Genomic DNA, 16,588 nt, shown 5'->3' with positions numbered 1-16,588 from the left:
ATTCTCTTTAGGGATTTCACAGCTCCGATGCAATTCAGAGCCTGACATTTCTATCCCCAAAGGGCCTCGGAACTTACTTCTTTTTTCCAGCAGGACAAGGGACGAAGTCATCATCAACAACTCTGTCTCGGGAGAGGCCTGATTTTGGCCATCTGTGACTGCAAAAAAATGGACCGTCAGAGCGGTGTTAGGAAGTAGGTAAGTAACAGCTTATTACAGTCACAAGACCAGCAAAGTTCTGGGCACTGCACTTTAAGAAGGATGCAGACAAGCTGGAGAGGGTCCAGAGGAGGCCAACAAGGATGATCAGGGGACTGGAAACAAAGCCCAAGAGGAGAGACTGAAAGAACTGGGCATGTTTAGCCTTGAGAAGAGGAGACTGAGGGGAGACAGGATAGCGCTCTTCAAGTCCTTGAAAGGTTGTCCCAGAGAGGAAGGCCAGGATCTCTTCTCAATCATCCCAGAGTGCAGGACACGGAATAATGGGCTCAGATTCCAGCTTAACATCAGGAAAAGTGTCCTGACTGTCAGAGCAATACGACAATGGAGCCAATGACCCAGGGAGGCGGTGGGCTCTCCCACGCTGGAGGCATTCAAGACGAGGCTGGACAGCCACCTGTCAGGGATGCTCTGACTTGGACTCCTGCACTGAGCAGGGGGTTGGACTCGAGGGTCTTGTAGGCCCCTTCCAACCCTACGATTCCATGAGTCGATGATTCTATGAAAGTGAAATAGCACTCTAGATACAATAATATAGAAGCAATAAGAGTTAAAAATGCAAGTAAATAAGAATTACACATAACCCACTCATAATAATAAAATACTTAACAAATTAAAACATTATCAAACAACGGGCATCATCCCACGCTGACAAACAACTGCAGCAGCACAGAATCTGGCCGCCTTAGAGGTTACCTGAGAATTTTGGCCAGCCAGGAGATAATCTGTATAAAACACTTCAGACCTCTGGGGTACTCCTTGTAAAGCAGGCGTAATACAGATATGCCGAAAACCACGATAGAAGGAACAATGCAGTGGGACGTGGCCCAGTCCCCACCACGCCAGCTTCACAGGCCCAGAAACGCTCAGAGTATAAGGTACGGTTATATCTACCCACCAAAAGCGCAGAAGGTAACACGTGGAACTTGGCCAGCGTGAACGCTCTCCTGTATGTCGGAAAGGTTAAAGGAGTTGAATAGGTTGCAGGGAATCACAGCAGCATTCAGTCTCTGAGGGCTTTCCAGCCAGATGACTTTGGAAACCCCCAAGCAGGGCATGAGGAAGATAGCTATGCTCTGCGCTTTGACTCTCGGCTCGCAGAACCAGAGATCTGAAAGGAATTTTAAAGGTCATCTGCTCCAACCCCTTGCTAATGCGGGAAGTCCGCTGTGACAACATCCCTGCTAGGCGGCCCGCCGGCCATGGCTTTAAAATCTCTAACAGAGGAGATGCTGGCACCTTCCGAGGAAGTCTGTTCCACGGTCAGACGGCTCTGACAGTCAGGAAGGTCTTCCAAAGGTTTGCGCTAGCCCCCCCCCCCCAACCTGGGGTTCTTCAGATGTTTTGGACCAGCTCCCATAAGCCCCAGCCAGCATAGGCAATGGTCAGAGATGCTGGGAGTTGTAGTCCAAAACATTTGGGGGGCACCAGGTTGGGGAAGGCTGATCGGCATTAACAGCAAGCGGTTTTCCAGGTATACATAGATGCACAACCGCATCCCACAATGTCACAGAATCGCAGGGCTGGAAGGGGCCTACAAGGCCCTCGAGATGCACTTCGATGACACACATGTGCAAAGATTCAGAGATGCTTCGAACGTTTGTAACACAAGAGAGTTTTCATCTGAGTGTACAACACTGGATTTGTAACTCGGCTGCCAGATTTCAGATAGTGAGGGGGTCCGTTAGCCCTTCCCTAGGAGAAACAGCTTCAGTGTCTAGTTACCTGTTTGCCATCACTGAGTTTGGTCTCCGCAGAATACTGTAGACTTTCATAGACTTTTGATTTGTTACCTTCCCAGAAATCGAATCGTTCTGGTATTTTTAATATGAACATTTTGTGACTTAGCAGTATGACGATTCTTAACAATCTTGTTGAGAGGTTTTGCCATTGATGCTCCCCCGTGCCAGGTCCGTCAGGACCCACTGCGAGGCGCCAGGCACAGCCAGGCCTTTTCCCTTCAGGGCCAGATGCCATCCTCTGTCCATCTGCTGCAGCACTGTGTCTGAGCCACAGGGGAGCTGGCAAACCTCGCCCAACCCTTGGCAGGTTACTGGCAGGGAAGGGAACTGAGTTCCATGAGACTTTCTTCCAGGGTGAATGGAACTGCTGCCTTGCAGGTACAGGAGTTTGAGGGGCAGCTTCACAGAATCACAGAATCATAGAACAGTGGGGTTGGGAAAGGGCCTGTAAGACCCTCGAGTCCAACCCCCTGCTCAGTGCAGGAGTCCAAGTCAGAGCATCCCTGACAGGTGGCTGTCCGGCTTCACCTTCAATGCCTCCAGTGTGGGAGAGCCCACCGCCTCCCTAGGTCATTGGCTCCATTGTCGTATTGCTCTGACAGTCAGAATGTTTTTCCTGATGTTCAGCCAGAATCTGAGCCCATGATTCCGTGTCCTGCACTCTGGGATGATCGAGAAGAGATCCTGGCCTTCCTCTCTGGGACAGCCTTTCAAGGACTTGAAGAGCACCATCCTGTCTCCCCTCAGTCTTCTCTTCTCCAGGCTCAACAAGCTCCGTTCTTTCAGTCTCTCCTCATAGGGCTTTGTTTCCAGTCCTCTGATCATCTTTGTTGCCCTCCTCTGAACCCTCTTCAGCTTGTCTTCATCCTTCTTAAAGTCCGGTGCCCAGAACTGGACACAGAACTCTGGATGAGGCCTAACCAGTGCCAAGTAGAGGGGAACTAGTACTTCCTGGGATTTGGAAGCTATACTTCTATTAATGCCGCCCAAAAGAGCATTGGCCTTTTTTGCAGCCACATCACATTGTGGGCTCATATTCAGCTTGTGACCTGCACCAATTCCAAGATCCTTCTCGCTTGTGGTGTTGTTGAGCCACGTATCCCCCATCTTGTAATTGTGCATTTGGTTTCTTTTTCCTAGGTGCAGAACTTGGCATTTATCTCTATTAAATTTCATTCTGTTGTTTTCAGCCCAGCACTCTAGCCTATCAAGATCACTTTGAATAAACTAGGGGTGGGCAGAAGGTAGATGTGGATCGCCTGGTAGATCTCTGGGTGTTTTGCAGCAGATCAGAAAGGGTTTCTGGCTCCTAGTTTAACAATGGAGAGCTCCTTTAGCGGGCTGCCTTGAGTCCCAGTATTGGGGAAAAGGCAGGATATTAACAACAACAACAACAGCCACAAAATGTCTCCCTCCCACTGAAATGATTCCCTCCCACAAAGTAACTAGGAGCGGAAGGACTGTGAACTCCGTTCAGTTCTGGTACTTGAGACCATGGCCGGCACAAGCTTTTTCCCCACCTCAAGCAAGGGATAACTTGCCCCTCCACCACCTCACCCCCCCTCTTGCCATGTGCACTCCCATTCACCACCCCGTCACCTTTGCTGCTGTGCCATGCGGCTGGAGGAAGCAGCCTCCCAGGTCTCGCAAGACCCAGCCGGGCTCCTGCGAGATCTCGCAACATCCCACGAGATCTCGCACAACCCGGACAAGCTCATGCAAGAGCCGTGTGGCCGTGTCTTCCAGCTGCGCAACACTTGCTGAGAGCAACAGACAGCTGGTGGCTGCTCTGGAGAGCCCCGCTGGCCGCTCTCTTCCTGCGGCAAATGTCACACTGGGACAGTGGCTGGCGGGGTTCTGGGGCACCCACTGGTGGAGGTGGCGGCAGGCCCTGTTGGCGGGGAGGGGAAGGACAGTGGCACAATTTGTTGTTCCTCCAGCTGTGCCACTTGATGCAGGCACATGAGGGTGCACAGTGAGATGGCTGGTCATGTGCAAAACTAAGTTCTGGGTGCAGAATTCTTTAATTCAGCCTTTCCCACCATGGCGCCCTTCAGAGGTGTTGGCTGCGATTCCTATCATTCCCAGCCAGCACGGCCGTTCTCCAACACATCTGGAGGGTGCCAGATTGGTGAAGACTGCTTGAATTCTATGTGTCTTTTGCACCAGGCTTTGATTGCTGGATCTTGGGGTTCTAGTAAAAAAACAAAGTAGATCCTGCAAGTCTGATGACTGCCCACCCCTGCCGTCAACTGTCCATGCTGGGATTTGGGGGGATTGGGATGAAGCCCGCCGTGCTCTCTCTCACCTGTGGCTGTGTCGGTGAACAACTCCTCGTAGTTGTGGGCCCCTGAGGTGGTGACAGGCGTGACTGTTGTCATCCCGAGACCTGGGAGGACACAGCAGCAGGAAAGGGAGGTCACACGGTGTTGTTACGCCAGCAACAGATTTCGGGCCAAGGGCTGCATGACGGGGAACGAATTCCTACAGCCCTCTATGTAGAGCTGAGCACGCTCCACCCAGTCGGACTTAAACTCAAAGCTAAATGCTGTGCACGGTACAAACCAGGCTTCCCCAGCCTGTCGTCCTCCAGATGTGTTGGACTGCAACTCCCATATTTCCCAGCCAGCAGGGAGGGACAGTGGCGCCAGGTTGGGAAAGCTGCTGTACACTGGTGTCGGTGTACCTTGGAGAGCTCCGTTATAGTTCTGACTGGTTCTGACTGAGACCTAGAGCATATCCTCTGCTGCTTGGATAGCTCCCGTAGAGTTCTGACTGAAATCCAAACCTAGAGCAGATCATCTGCATCTTGGACAGCTCCTTTAGAGACTGGTTCTGACTGAAACCCAAACCCAGGGCAGATTGTCTGCACCTTGGATAGCTCCATTAGAGTTCTGACTGGTTCTGACTGAAACCCGAACCCGGAGCGGATCGTCCGCACCTTGGATAGCTCCATTAGAGTTCTGACTGGTTCTGACTGAAACCCAAACCTGGAGTGGATCGTCTGCACCTTGGAGAGCTTGTTTAGAGTTCTGACTGGTTCTGACTGAAACCCAAACCCAAAGCAGATCATCCGCACCTTGGATAGCTCCGTTAGAGTTCTGACTGGTTCTGACTGAGACCTAGAGCATATCCTCTGCTCCTTGGATAGCTCCTTTTGAGTTCTGACTGAAATCCAAACCTAGAGCAGATCATCTGCATCTTGGACAGCTCCTTTAGAGTTCTGACTGGTTCTGACTGAAACCCAAACCCAGGGCAGATTGTCCGCACCTTGGATAGCTCCGTTAGAGTTCTGACTGGTTCTGACTGAAACCCAAACCCGGAGCAGATTGTCCGCACCTTGGATAGCTCCGTTAGAGTTCTGACTGGTTTTGACTGAAACCCAAACCCGGAGCGGATCGTCCGCACCTTGGATAGCTCTGTTAGAGTTCTGACTGGTTCTGACTGAAACCCAAACCCGGAGTGGATCGTCCGCACCTTGGATAGCTCCGTTAGAGTTCTGACTGGTTCTGACTGAAACCCAAAACTGGAGCGGATTGTCCGCACCTTGGATAGCTCCGTTAGAGTTCTGACTGAAACCCAAACCTGGAGCAGATCGTCCACACCTTGGAGAGCTTGTTTAGAGTTCTGACTGGTTCTGACTGAAACCCAAACCCAAAGCAGATCATCCGCACCTTGGATAGCTCCGTTAGAGATCTGACTGGTTCTGACTGAAACCTGGAGCGTAACCTCTGCTCCTTGGATAGCTCCTCTAGAGTTCTGACTGAAACCCAAACCCAAAGCAGATCATCCGCACCTTGGACAGCTCCTTTAGAGTTCTGACTGGTTCTGACTAAAATCCAAACCCAGAGCGGATCGTCCGCACCTTGGAGAGCTCCTTTAGAGTTCTGACTGGTTCTGACTGAAACCCAGAGCAGATTCACCGCCCCACTGACGTCGGAGCCACCAGCCTCCACTGCTCCCAGCCCCGAGAGGGAAGCTTCTTCTCCCAAACTGGGGGCCACCACTCACTCTCCCCCCCCGCCCCCCAAATGTATGCAGCGGAGGCCAATGTCCCTTGAATTCTGACCCCCGGTGGATGCCTGCAAGGCCAAGGTGGCTCACCGGAGCAAATGACCCCCGCATCCTCGTGGTGGCCGCAGTTATGAATGCCCCAGCCGAGACTGTAGCAGGACGAGAGGTGCGGCTCGCTCCCGTCACAGTTCACGTTGTCCAGGAGGATGCGCCCCGTCCCGTAGCCAAAGTAGGCGTTGGTCCGGTAGTCCACGGCACGACCGCAGCCCATCTGCTTGCACACGACGCCAGCGTCGCTGAGCCCCCAGTCGTCGTCACACACTGTGCCCCAGTTCCCTTCATATAAGATCTCCACCCGGCCTTGGCAGGAGTTGGCGCCATTCACCAGCCGGATGCTGCCATCACCTGGAGGAGAGGAGAGAATCACGGGGCCGTTCTAAGCGATCCCCCACATGGCGATGACGGTCTGCAATTTTGAGTGGTTCTACTAAAACAGGAGTGTGGAACTGTTGGCCTGTGGGGCTAATCCAGCCTGCAGCTTGATGGGATTATTTAGCCCTGACGCCTCCCGTTAGAAAGGCAATTCGCGGAGAAAAACAAAAAGGCAAAACGGAACGAGTGTTTACCAGCCCCAAGTGCACACGAGGCTATCTTCGCCGCACCCTTCTTTGGTGAAGGAAAGGTCAAATGGTTTTACTCACAAATAATCTTGCATATAGAATGCAGGCGCAGCGTAGAGTTTTCAAAAGAGGTTTGTTCAGTCCATTTTGTGTTCCTTTACATCAGCAGGAGTGAGAGCAAAAGTACAGTATGTGCTCCCAGCAATGGTGGAAGTCGGGGGGCGGGGAGGAAGGGGAAGAGCAAGAGGAAGAAACCAGAGGACACCACACTGCAGATCTATGGAGAAACCAGAGGACACCACACTGCAGATCTATGGAGAAACCAGAGGACACCACACTGCAGATCTATGGAGAAACCAGAGGACACCACACTGCAGATCTATGGAGAAACCAGAGGACACCACACTGCAGATCTATGGAGAAACCAGAGGACACCACACTGCAGATCTATGGAGAAACCAGAGGACACCACACTGCAGATCTATGGAGAAACCAGAGGACACCACACTGCAGATCTATGGAGAAACCAGAGGACACCACACTGCAGATCTATGGAGAAACCAGAGGACACCACACTGCAGATCTATGGAGAAACCAGAGGACACCACACTGCAGATCTATGGAGAAACCAGAGGACACCACACTGCAGATCTATGGAGAAACCAGAGGACACCACACTGCAGATCTATGGAGAAACCAGAGGACACCACACTGCAGATCTATGGAGAAACCAGAGGACACCACACTGCAGATCTATGGAGAAACCAGAGGACACCACACTGCAGATCTATGGAGAAACCAGAGGACACCACACTGCAGATCTATGGAGAAACCAGAGGACACCACACTGCAGATCTATGGAGAAACCAGGGGACACCACACTGCAGATCTATGGAGAAACCAGGGGACACCACACTGCAGATCTATGGAGAAACCAGGGGACACCACACTGCAGATCTATGGAGAAACCAGAGGACACCACACTGCAGATCTATGGAGAAACCAGAGGACACCACACTGCAGATCTATGGAGAAACCACAGGACACCACACTGCAGATCTATGGAGAAACCAGAGGACACCACACTGCAGATCTATGGAGAAACCAGAGGACACCACACTGCAGATCTATGGAGAAACCAGGGGACACCACACTGCAGATCTATGGAGAAACCAGGGGACACCACACTGCAGATCTATGGAGAAACCAGGGGACACCACACTGCAGATCTATGGAGAAACCAGGGGACACCACACTGTAGATCTATGGAGAAACCACAGGACACCACACTGCAGATCTATGGAGAAACCAGAGGACACCACACTGCAGATCTATGGAGAAACCACAGGACACCACACTGCAGATCTATGGAGAAACCACAGGACACCACACTGCAGATCTATGGAGAAACCACAGGACACCACACTGCAGATCTATGGAGAAACCACAGGACACCACACTGCAGATCTATGGAGAAACCACAGGACACCACACTGCAGATCTATGGAGAAACCACAGGACACCACACTGCAGATCTATGGAGAAACCACAGGACACCACACTGTAGATCTATGGAGAAACCACAGGACACCACACTGTAGATCTATGGAGAAACCAGAGGACACCACACTGTAGATCTATGAAGAAACCAGAGGACACCACACTGTAGATCTATGGAGAAACCAGAGGACACCACACTGTAGATCTATGGAGAAACCAGAGGACACCACACTGTAGATCTATGGAGAAACCAGAGGACACCACACTGTAGGCTATGGAGAAACCACAGGAAACCACACTGTAGGCTATGGAGATCCAGAGGCCAGCTGTGGTCAAAATTCCCATGAACTAACTAACTGCAACGCTGCCCCTTCCAGTGACTTGCAGATGGGATTGCAATATTCCCAACACAGGGCTCTTGGGGTTGCTCCAGGGGGCAGGGCTTGGCAGGGCCATGACACCAGTGGGTGTGGCCAAACCCACCGACATCATCTGGCCCACAGAGGGCCTGAGGGCAGCCAACTGGGCTCCGCGCCCCAAAGATGTTCCGCACCCCCGTTCTAAACAGAGGAGAGATGTAAGTCTACTACCATGATGAATAATTTAAAAATATTACCAACAGCTAAGGAGGGTTGTTGAGAGAACTCCCTAAAGCACTCACTTTTCCCATTTTGCAACGAGGGCATCGCCGTTCTGCTGCTGGGCCTTCTTGCTGCTTGGGTGGGCAAGAGCTCTGCAAAGAGAACCCAAACGGAAACACGCATTTCGGCACGGCTGCAGAGTCCCCTTCAGCATGACAAGATTTCATATTTTAAACTGCCATTTTATGTCTACTTTACACTACGTTGCCTTGGGAGGGGCTTTGCCCTGGAAGATTACCAAGGAAGGCTTCAAATAAATACAATGAAAATAAACTTTCAGCAATCGGTGAGGAGAGGGGCCTCATAGAATCATAGACTAGCAGGGTTGGAAGGGGCCTGCAAGACCCTCGAGTCCAGCCCCCTGCTCGGTGCAGGAGTCCGAGTCAGAGCATCCCTGACAGGTGGCTGTCCAGACTTGTCTTGGATGCCTCCAGTGGGGGAGATCCCACCACCTCCCCAGGGAATGGGTTCCATTGTCCTCAGGCACCGAGCATAAGCATAGCCCACATTCTCACCAGTGTTCGGATGGAGGGTGTGTTTTAATACAGACACTGGTGTAATGAAGTCAGGGCTCGCGGGGATGCAGCCCTGAAACTTTTCTATTAGCAGGGACGTGGACGTCACCTGCCATCCCCCTGAGATGCCCCTGTTCCCTCTGAGCTGAGCTGCAATCCTCACAGGAGCCGAGGGGGGGGGATGACTCCTCCCAGCAACAATAGAGCGTTCCTTGTTGTAATGCAAAGGATTTGGGGATGGTTTGGTCTTGAATGGGTACCTGGTTTCCAAAAATACTGCTCCTGGTGGAGATAAAACTGCTAGAACTGGTTTGTTGATAGGGATCCACACACTGCCTGGATGTCTGGACTCTCCTCGGGGGCGTGGCTATGGAGACTGTCACAATGAGCGCCTGCCCTTCAAAGTTCGCCACTCCACCACTGGATACAAGCCCCCCAACTCCTTCTCTGCCTCCCCATCACCACAGCAACCCAATGGGCCCCAGCCTTTGTACCGTTACATGTGACGGCCACATCCTCGTAGTGGTAGCAGTTGTGGATACCCCATCCGTGGCTGCTGCACTCGCTGAGGGCCGCCTCTCTCCCTTTGCAGTCCACGTTGTCGAGGAATATGGGCCCGCGCCCCTGGCCGAAGGAGAGGGTGGCCGGCATGGCGATGGCGTGGCCGCAACCGAGCTGGCGGCACACCACGTTGGCATCCACGATGTCCCAGTCGTCGTCGCACACCGTGCCCCAGGTGTGGTTGTAGAGGATCTCGACACGCCCCTGGCAACGGCTGCGCCCGTTGACCAGCCGTACCTCTGGAAGAAAGAAGAGGTCGCCAGTCAGGTCCAACACCAACAGCTTGGGCAGGGGCGGGCAACCTGGCGTCCTCCAGATGGCACCCCTGGTCATTCACCATGTTGGAAGGGGCTGATGGGAGTTGTAGTCCAAGAGATCTAGAGGGTGCCAGGGTGCCCACCCCTGTTGTTAGACAACTCAAAGAGGGACTCCTTGCTGGGGCAGAGAGAGGCATGGCATGGCCAGTGAAGGACTAGCCCAGGGGTGGGGAACCAATTTCAGCCCAGGGGCCGACCTCCATTTCAGAGAAGCTCTTGGGGGCCACATGCCAGTGGAGGGCGGGGCCAAAGGCAAAAGGGCCAGCTCCAAAATACCCCAAATACCAGCATATTTTACCTTAAAGTTCTTCCTGTGACTAACTCAGGCATTTCCACCTTTGAGAATGGAGGGAAAATGCATCAAAATTTGGAAGCTACCCACAAAATCAGTGACTGGGGAGAAGTGGATGTGGCCATCTGAGGAACCCTGGAGGCCCGGACTGGGACCCCATATGGGCTGGATTTGACCCACAGCCTTGACGTTTAACACCCCTGGACTAAGATGAGAGTGGCAAAGTATATACTTCTCCTATAGACATAAGCTTACAATTTTTAAAGTTTTATTCTGATCTTTACAGCACCGGTAACAAGATATCAGAGCAAGATACGGATGCTTTTTTTCTCAGATTAATCTTCCGTGTTTAGATTCTTCACAACAACGGCTCCTTTTAGCTCCTGTGCACTTAGAGGAAATTATGAATGCAATTATGAAAATGAATGCTGGGAAATCACCCGGTCCAGATGGATTCCCAGTTGAGTGGTATAAAACATTCTCCAGTTTTTAGCTCCAAAGTTGTACTGCCTCTATAACCACTTTTGAGATGGGCCCCCTTTCTTCATTGCTAAATTATGCTTATATTACCGTTATTCCTCAGCCTGGCAACCTATTGTGCTAATTATCGACCTATATCATTAATTGAAATTAAAGACTGAAGGCAAAAGGAGAAGGGGACGGCAGAGGATGAGATGGCCAGATAGCATCACCGATGCAATGAATATGGACTTGGGCACGCTCCGGGAGAGAGCGCAGGACAGGAAGGCCTGGTGTGCTGTGGTCCATGGGGTCATGAAGAGTCGGACACGACTGAACAACAACAATCATTAATTAATGCAGATAGCAAAATATGAACCGCACTCTTGGCCGATCGATTGCAACAAGTTGTGGCCACATTGGTTAGACCGGACCAGGTGGGATTTATTAAAAATAGACAGGAGGCTGATAATCTTAGATTAGTTGTAAATCTAGTAGCTTGAAACGCTGAAAGAACTGACCAGGCGGCCATTATTTCCTTGAATGCAGAAGAGGCCTTTAACAAAAGACACTGGAAATTTATTTTTACCACATTAACTAATTTTGGTTTTCCTATAGAATTTTTGAAATGGGTTAAAATTTTATACTCCGCTCCAAGAGCGAGAGTAATGACTAACAGTTTATTTTCTGGTTTTTACTTGGGTGGGGCACCAGACTGTCAGGAGCGCCCTAACTGCCTCTTAAAGTCCCCTCCAGTAACCCAAACAAGACGCAGACAAAAGGGATTCTCTCCAAGGCTTTATTTCTTTACAGCTGAATGACTCTTTCAGATGCTCATTGCCAGCCACTAAGCAAGGAACTGCAAAGGGTATCCTAACAGGGTAATCTATGCTCCATCTATGCAGTTGGTCCCCGTTTTGAGGAGAAGGGTGGGAAAGCTCTGAATCCTGTGGGGCATCGGGACACAGCCGTTGCCATAGCGCCAAGCAGGCTGAGCACCTTTTATTTATTTAGTTAGTTAGTTAGTTAGTTATTTAGTTAGTTAGTTAGTTAGTTATTAAATTTATAAATCGCCCATCTGGCCGGTCACCCAGCCACTCTGGGCGATGTACAACAATAAAAACAGTTTACACAATAAAATTCAACATTAAAAACATCACATTTCTAAAATTACCCTAGCCCACCCCAAATGCCTGCCTGAACAACCATGTTTTTAATGCATGGTGGAAGCTCATTAAAGAGGGGGCATGACGGAGTTCCCTAGGGAGGGAGTTCCACAGAGTGGGGGCCTCCACAGAGAAGGCCCTCGCCCTCATCCTCACCAGCCTAGCTGTCCTGGCTGATGGGACAGAGAGAAGGCCATCCGAGGCTGATCTTGTTGAGCAGCCTGTCTGGTGTTGCTGGAGGTGCTCCTTGAGATAGGCTGGGCCAGAGCCATATAGGGTTTCAAAGGTCAAAACCAACACCTTGAATTTGGCCCGGAAAACAACTGGTAGCCAGTGCAGCTCCTTCAGCACTGGAGTGATGTGATCTCGCCGGCGGCTGCCTTTAATCAGGCAGCCGCCGCGTTCTGTACCATCTGCAGCTTCCAAACCGTCTTCAAGGGTAACCCCACGTAGAGCGCATTCCAGTAGTCTAAACGAGAGGAGACCAGGGCATGTACTGCCGATGGGAGCAGATGGTCGGGAAGGAAGGGGCGTAGCTGCCGTATCAGATGGAGTTGGTACAGCGCTGTCCGGCTCACAGCTGACACCTGGGCCTCAATGGACAGCTGGGAGTCTAAGATGACCCCCAGGCTGTGGACCTGGTCTTTCAAGGGTAACTGTACCCCATTCAACACCAGGTCAACATCCCCAGCCTCCTCTTGTCTCCCACCAGAAGTACCTCGGTCTTGTCAGGGTTCAGCTTCAGCATATTCCTCCCCATCCAGCCACTCACCATCTCCAGACATTTGGACAGGCCAACCATGGTGAAGATTTGAACAAGAGGTAGAGCTGCGTGTCATCCGCATATTGATGACACTGCACCCCAAACCTCCTGAGGATGGCCCCCAGCGGCTTCACATAGATGTTAAATAGCATCGGGGAGAGGATGGAACCCTGTGGCACCCCGCAAGTGAGCGGCCATAGGTGCGAAACCTCCTCTCCCAGTGCTACCCTCTGGTACCTGCCGGAGAGAAAGGACCGGAACCACCGCAATATGGTGTCTCCAATGCCCAACCCCTCCAGGCGATCCAGGAGGATACTGTGGTCAACGATATCAAAAGCCGCTGAGAGGTCAAGGAGAACAAGGAAGGAGCATTCAAGAACAAGGAAAGGCACCTCCTCTCGGCGCCCTCCATCTTGCACCTCTGTGCCGGCGTGTCGCATCTAGCAACAACCGATCTCCCGTTCTTTCGCTGCCAGGGTCACTATCTCTCTCAGGAATGCGAGCAGGGGGCCCTTCTCCCTGCAGCTGCACCTCTGAGAGACGAAAAAATCAGAGCTGCTTTGGTGCTCTATGGGCTCAGTTCCAACCCTGACACAGACAAGGTTGTCCACTTTCCCCATTGATATTCAACTTACGTTTGGAACCCCTGGCGTGTGCTATTAGACAACATGGATTTGTCAAGGACAAATCCTGCCAGACGAATCTGATCTCATTTTTTGATTAGGTAACCTCCCTTGTGGACCGTGGGAATACTGTGGACATAATATATCTCGACTTCAGCAAAGTTTTCATCAAAGTGCCCCATGTTGTCCTGATGAGCAAACTAGCTCAAAGTGGGCTAGGTGAAACAACAATCCGGTGGATCCACAGTTGGCTATAGAATCGGACTCAAAGAGTGCTTCTCAATGGGACCTTCTCAGACTGGGGAGAGGTAATGAGCGGGGTACCGCAGGGCTCAGTCCTGGGCCCAGTGCTCTTCAACATTTTTATTAATGACTTGGAGGGGGAGTGCAGGGAATGCTGATCAGATTTGCAGATGACACAAAATTGGGTAGGATAGCTAATACTGTGGAAGACAGAAACAAAATTCAAAGTGATCTTGATAGACTGGAGCGCTGGGCAGAAAACAACAGAATGACATTTAATAGGGATAAATGCCAAGTTCTGCACCTTGGAAAAAGAAACCAAATCCACAGCTACAAGATGGGGGATACTTGGCTCAACGATACTACAAGTGAGAAGGATCTTGGAATTGTTGCAGATCACAAGCTGAATATGAGCCAACAACGCGATGTGGCTGCAAAAAAGGCAAATGCTCCTTTGGGCTGCATTAATAGAAGTATAGCTTCCAAATCCTGGGAAGTACTAGTTCCCCTCTACTTGGCACTGGTTAGGACTCATCTGGAGTACTGTGTCCAGTTCTGGGCACCGCACTTTAAGAAGGATGAAGACAAGCTGGAGAGGATTCAGAGGAGGGCAACAAAGATGATCCAGGGACTGGAAACAAAGCCCTGTGAAGAAAGACTGAAAGAACTGGGCCTGTTTAGCCTTGAGAAGAGAAGGCTGAGGGGAGATAGGATTGCGTTCTTCAAAGACATGAAAGGTTATCCCAGAGAGGAAGGCCAGGATCTCTTCTCGATCATCTCAGAATGCAGGACACGGAAGACTGGGCTCAAGTTCCAGGAAGCCAGATTCCAGCTGGACATCAGGAAAAACGTCCTGACTGTTAGAGCAATACGACAATGGAGCCAATGACCTGGGGGGGGTGGGCTCTCCCACCCTGGAGGCATTCAAGACAAGGCTGGACAGCCACCTGTCAGGGATGCTCTGACTTGGACTCCTGCATGGAGCAGGAGGTTGGACTCGATGGTCTTATAGGCCCCTTCCAACCCTACTATTCTATGATTCTATGACAAAATAGTAGTATTCATGGATTTGTCCATTTAGGTTTAGAATTTAAAATTAGCCTTTATGCTGATGATCTTTCGTTGTTTATCTCAAAACTCCAGTCATCGGTTCTGGCTTTGATGAAATTGATTAATACTTTTGGTGAATTATCTGGCTATTAAATTAATTGGTCAAAGTAGGAAATAATGCTAATTGGAGGCAGAGTATACTCTAGTGTATTATCCAATTGGCAATTTTGATGGTGCCCAGAGTCTATTACTTATTTGGGAATAATTATCCCTAGAGATATATTTCAAATGATTATGTTAAATTAAACAAGGGAGCAATCCTACGGCCACTAGTCAGCGGCTAGACGGCCATAGGATACGTTGGTTTCCGGGAACTGACCTCAGAGTCCACGCTCCGAGGTCAGTTTCCTGAGAACCAACCTTCCCCCCCTCCCACACAGCCTCGCAGGCATCTCGGAACGACCCCGCACTCCACGCTCAGAGGAGGAGCACGGAGAGGCGAAAATGGGGCGTTCCGGGGCGGAGAAGGTGGAAATGCCAGTATGACACATCCAACATGTCATCCAGCAGCTGCTTGCCCTGCTCCGCCTTCTGAAATTGGCCGTCTAGCTGCAAATGCAGGACGGGTGAAGCGCGGAGGGGACGATCCCCTCCACGCTTCTCCTGCCCTGCGTTAGATATGCGGTCGCCTCCGAGTTCGGAGGGAGCCGCCTATCCCGGTAGAATTGCTCCCTAAGTTGATTAATGATATTGCACAAGATATACATAGATGGGCATCTTTAAAGTTGAGCTTATGGGGCAAGGTTAATTCACTTAAGATGAATACTATACCTCGAATTATTTATGTTATATGTGGGATCCCCATACCTATACCTGGCAAATATTTCCAAAAACTTAATGTTTTGTTTCGTAAATTCTTTTAGTGTTCCTTTCCACCAAGAATATCTTTGAAAAGGACGCAACTTCCAATTAACGAAGGCGGGTCTGGTTTTCCGGATCTTGCTTCATACCATTGGACTTATTTGCTGACCTGTACTAAATTTTGGTCTTTCCACTCAGATTTGATTTTCCACCTTGGTCAGTTCAGTGTTGGAATCTTCTTGTTTGGAGCCTCTCTCTAAATGGATGGCATTAGGTTCTCAGCATATTAAAGTAGACAGAGCTCCTCCCACAATCTTGGCAGTTAGAGACGTCTGGCGTATGATGTCATGCCAATTACAGTTTGACCCATTTTCCCATGCCAAGTTGACTTCACGGGGAAATCCAGATTTAATAATTGGAAAGAAAATGTTCTTGTGGTGGACCTGGACAGATAAAATTATCTTTACCCTGCATCAATTATTGGGCGTTGATGATGAGTTTTTGCTATTTTCAACTTTGCAAGATAAATGCAATTTGCCTGCTACAGCAGAATGGCAGCATTTGCAGTTGAAATGTTTGTTAGTATCTAGATTTGGTCCTGCTGCTTTTACTGCCTCAGAGTCTCCTTTGCTATTGGAAAAACCTATTGAAGCTGACCAGATATATCGACCCAGGATTCATGTTTACAAATACTTATTATCAATGAATAAATCTGATACATGTGGTCTACAGCAGGAATGGAACAGGGAACTGGAATGTCCTGTTTTGTCTAATCAATGGACCGCCGTCTTGGTGTCTGTATTGGATATCTTTATGGATCTTCGGTTACGCCTTATTCAGCAAAACCTTTCATTTTTCAGGTCTACTGGACATCACAATGTCTCTTTAATAAAGGTTATTAAACCTTTTTAATCGGCTCGGCTAATTGTCAAACTCGGCTAATTGTTGGAGGCGTAATGCAGTTAACGCTTCTCTTATTCCTATGTTTTGGAAATGCCCAAC

At 50.3% G+C, this 16,588-nt stretch overlaps 1 protein-coding gene across 1 annotated transcript in view; it reads right to left on the bottom strand.

The window, feature by feature from the left end:
• The window catches only part of SSC4D (scavenger receptor cysteine rich family member with 4 domains), a 31,758-nt gene that overhangs the window by 6,276 nt on the left and 8,894 nt on the right, over positions 1-16,588 (bottom strand). The window contains exons 3-7 of the mRNA XM_084822481.1: positions 9,746-10,051; positions 8,757-8,828; positions 6,066-6,380; positions 4,270-4,350; positions 78-158 (exon numbers count right to left, since the gene is read on the bottom strand). Of these exons, the coding sequence (XP_084678607.1) occupies positions 78-158; positions 4,270-4,350; positions 6,066-6,380; positions 8,757-8,828; positions 9,746-10,051 (855 nt within the window). The remainder of the gene's footprint in view (positions 1-77; positions 159-4,269; positions 4,351-6,065; positions 6,381-8,756; positions 8,829-9,745; positions 10,052-16,588) is intronic.

Source organism: Heloderma suspectum, chromosome 16 (assembly GCF_057233095.1).
Source record: "Heloderma suspectum isolate Gila_16-S chromosome 16, 16-S_ref, whole genome shotgun sequence".
Classification (NCBI taxonomy): Eukaryota; Metazoa; Chordata; class Lepidosauria; order Squamata; family Helodermatidae; genus Heloderma; species Heloderma suspectum.
This window is presented reverse-complemented; position numbering and strand designations above follow the sequence as displayed.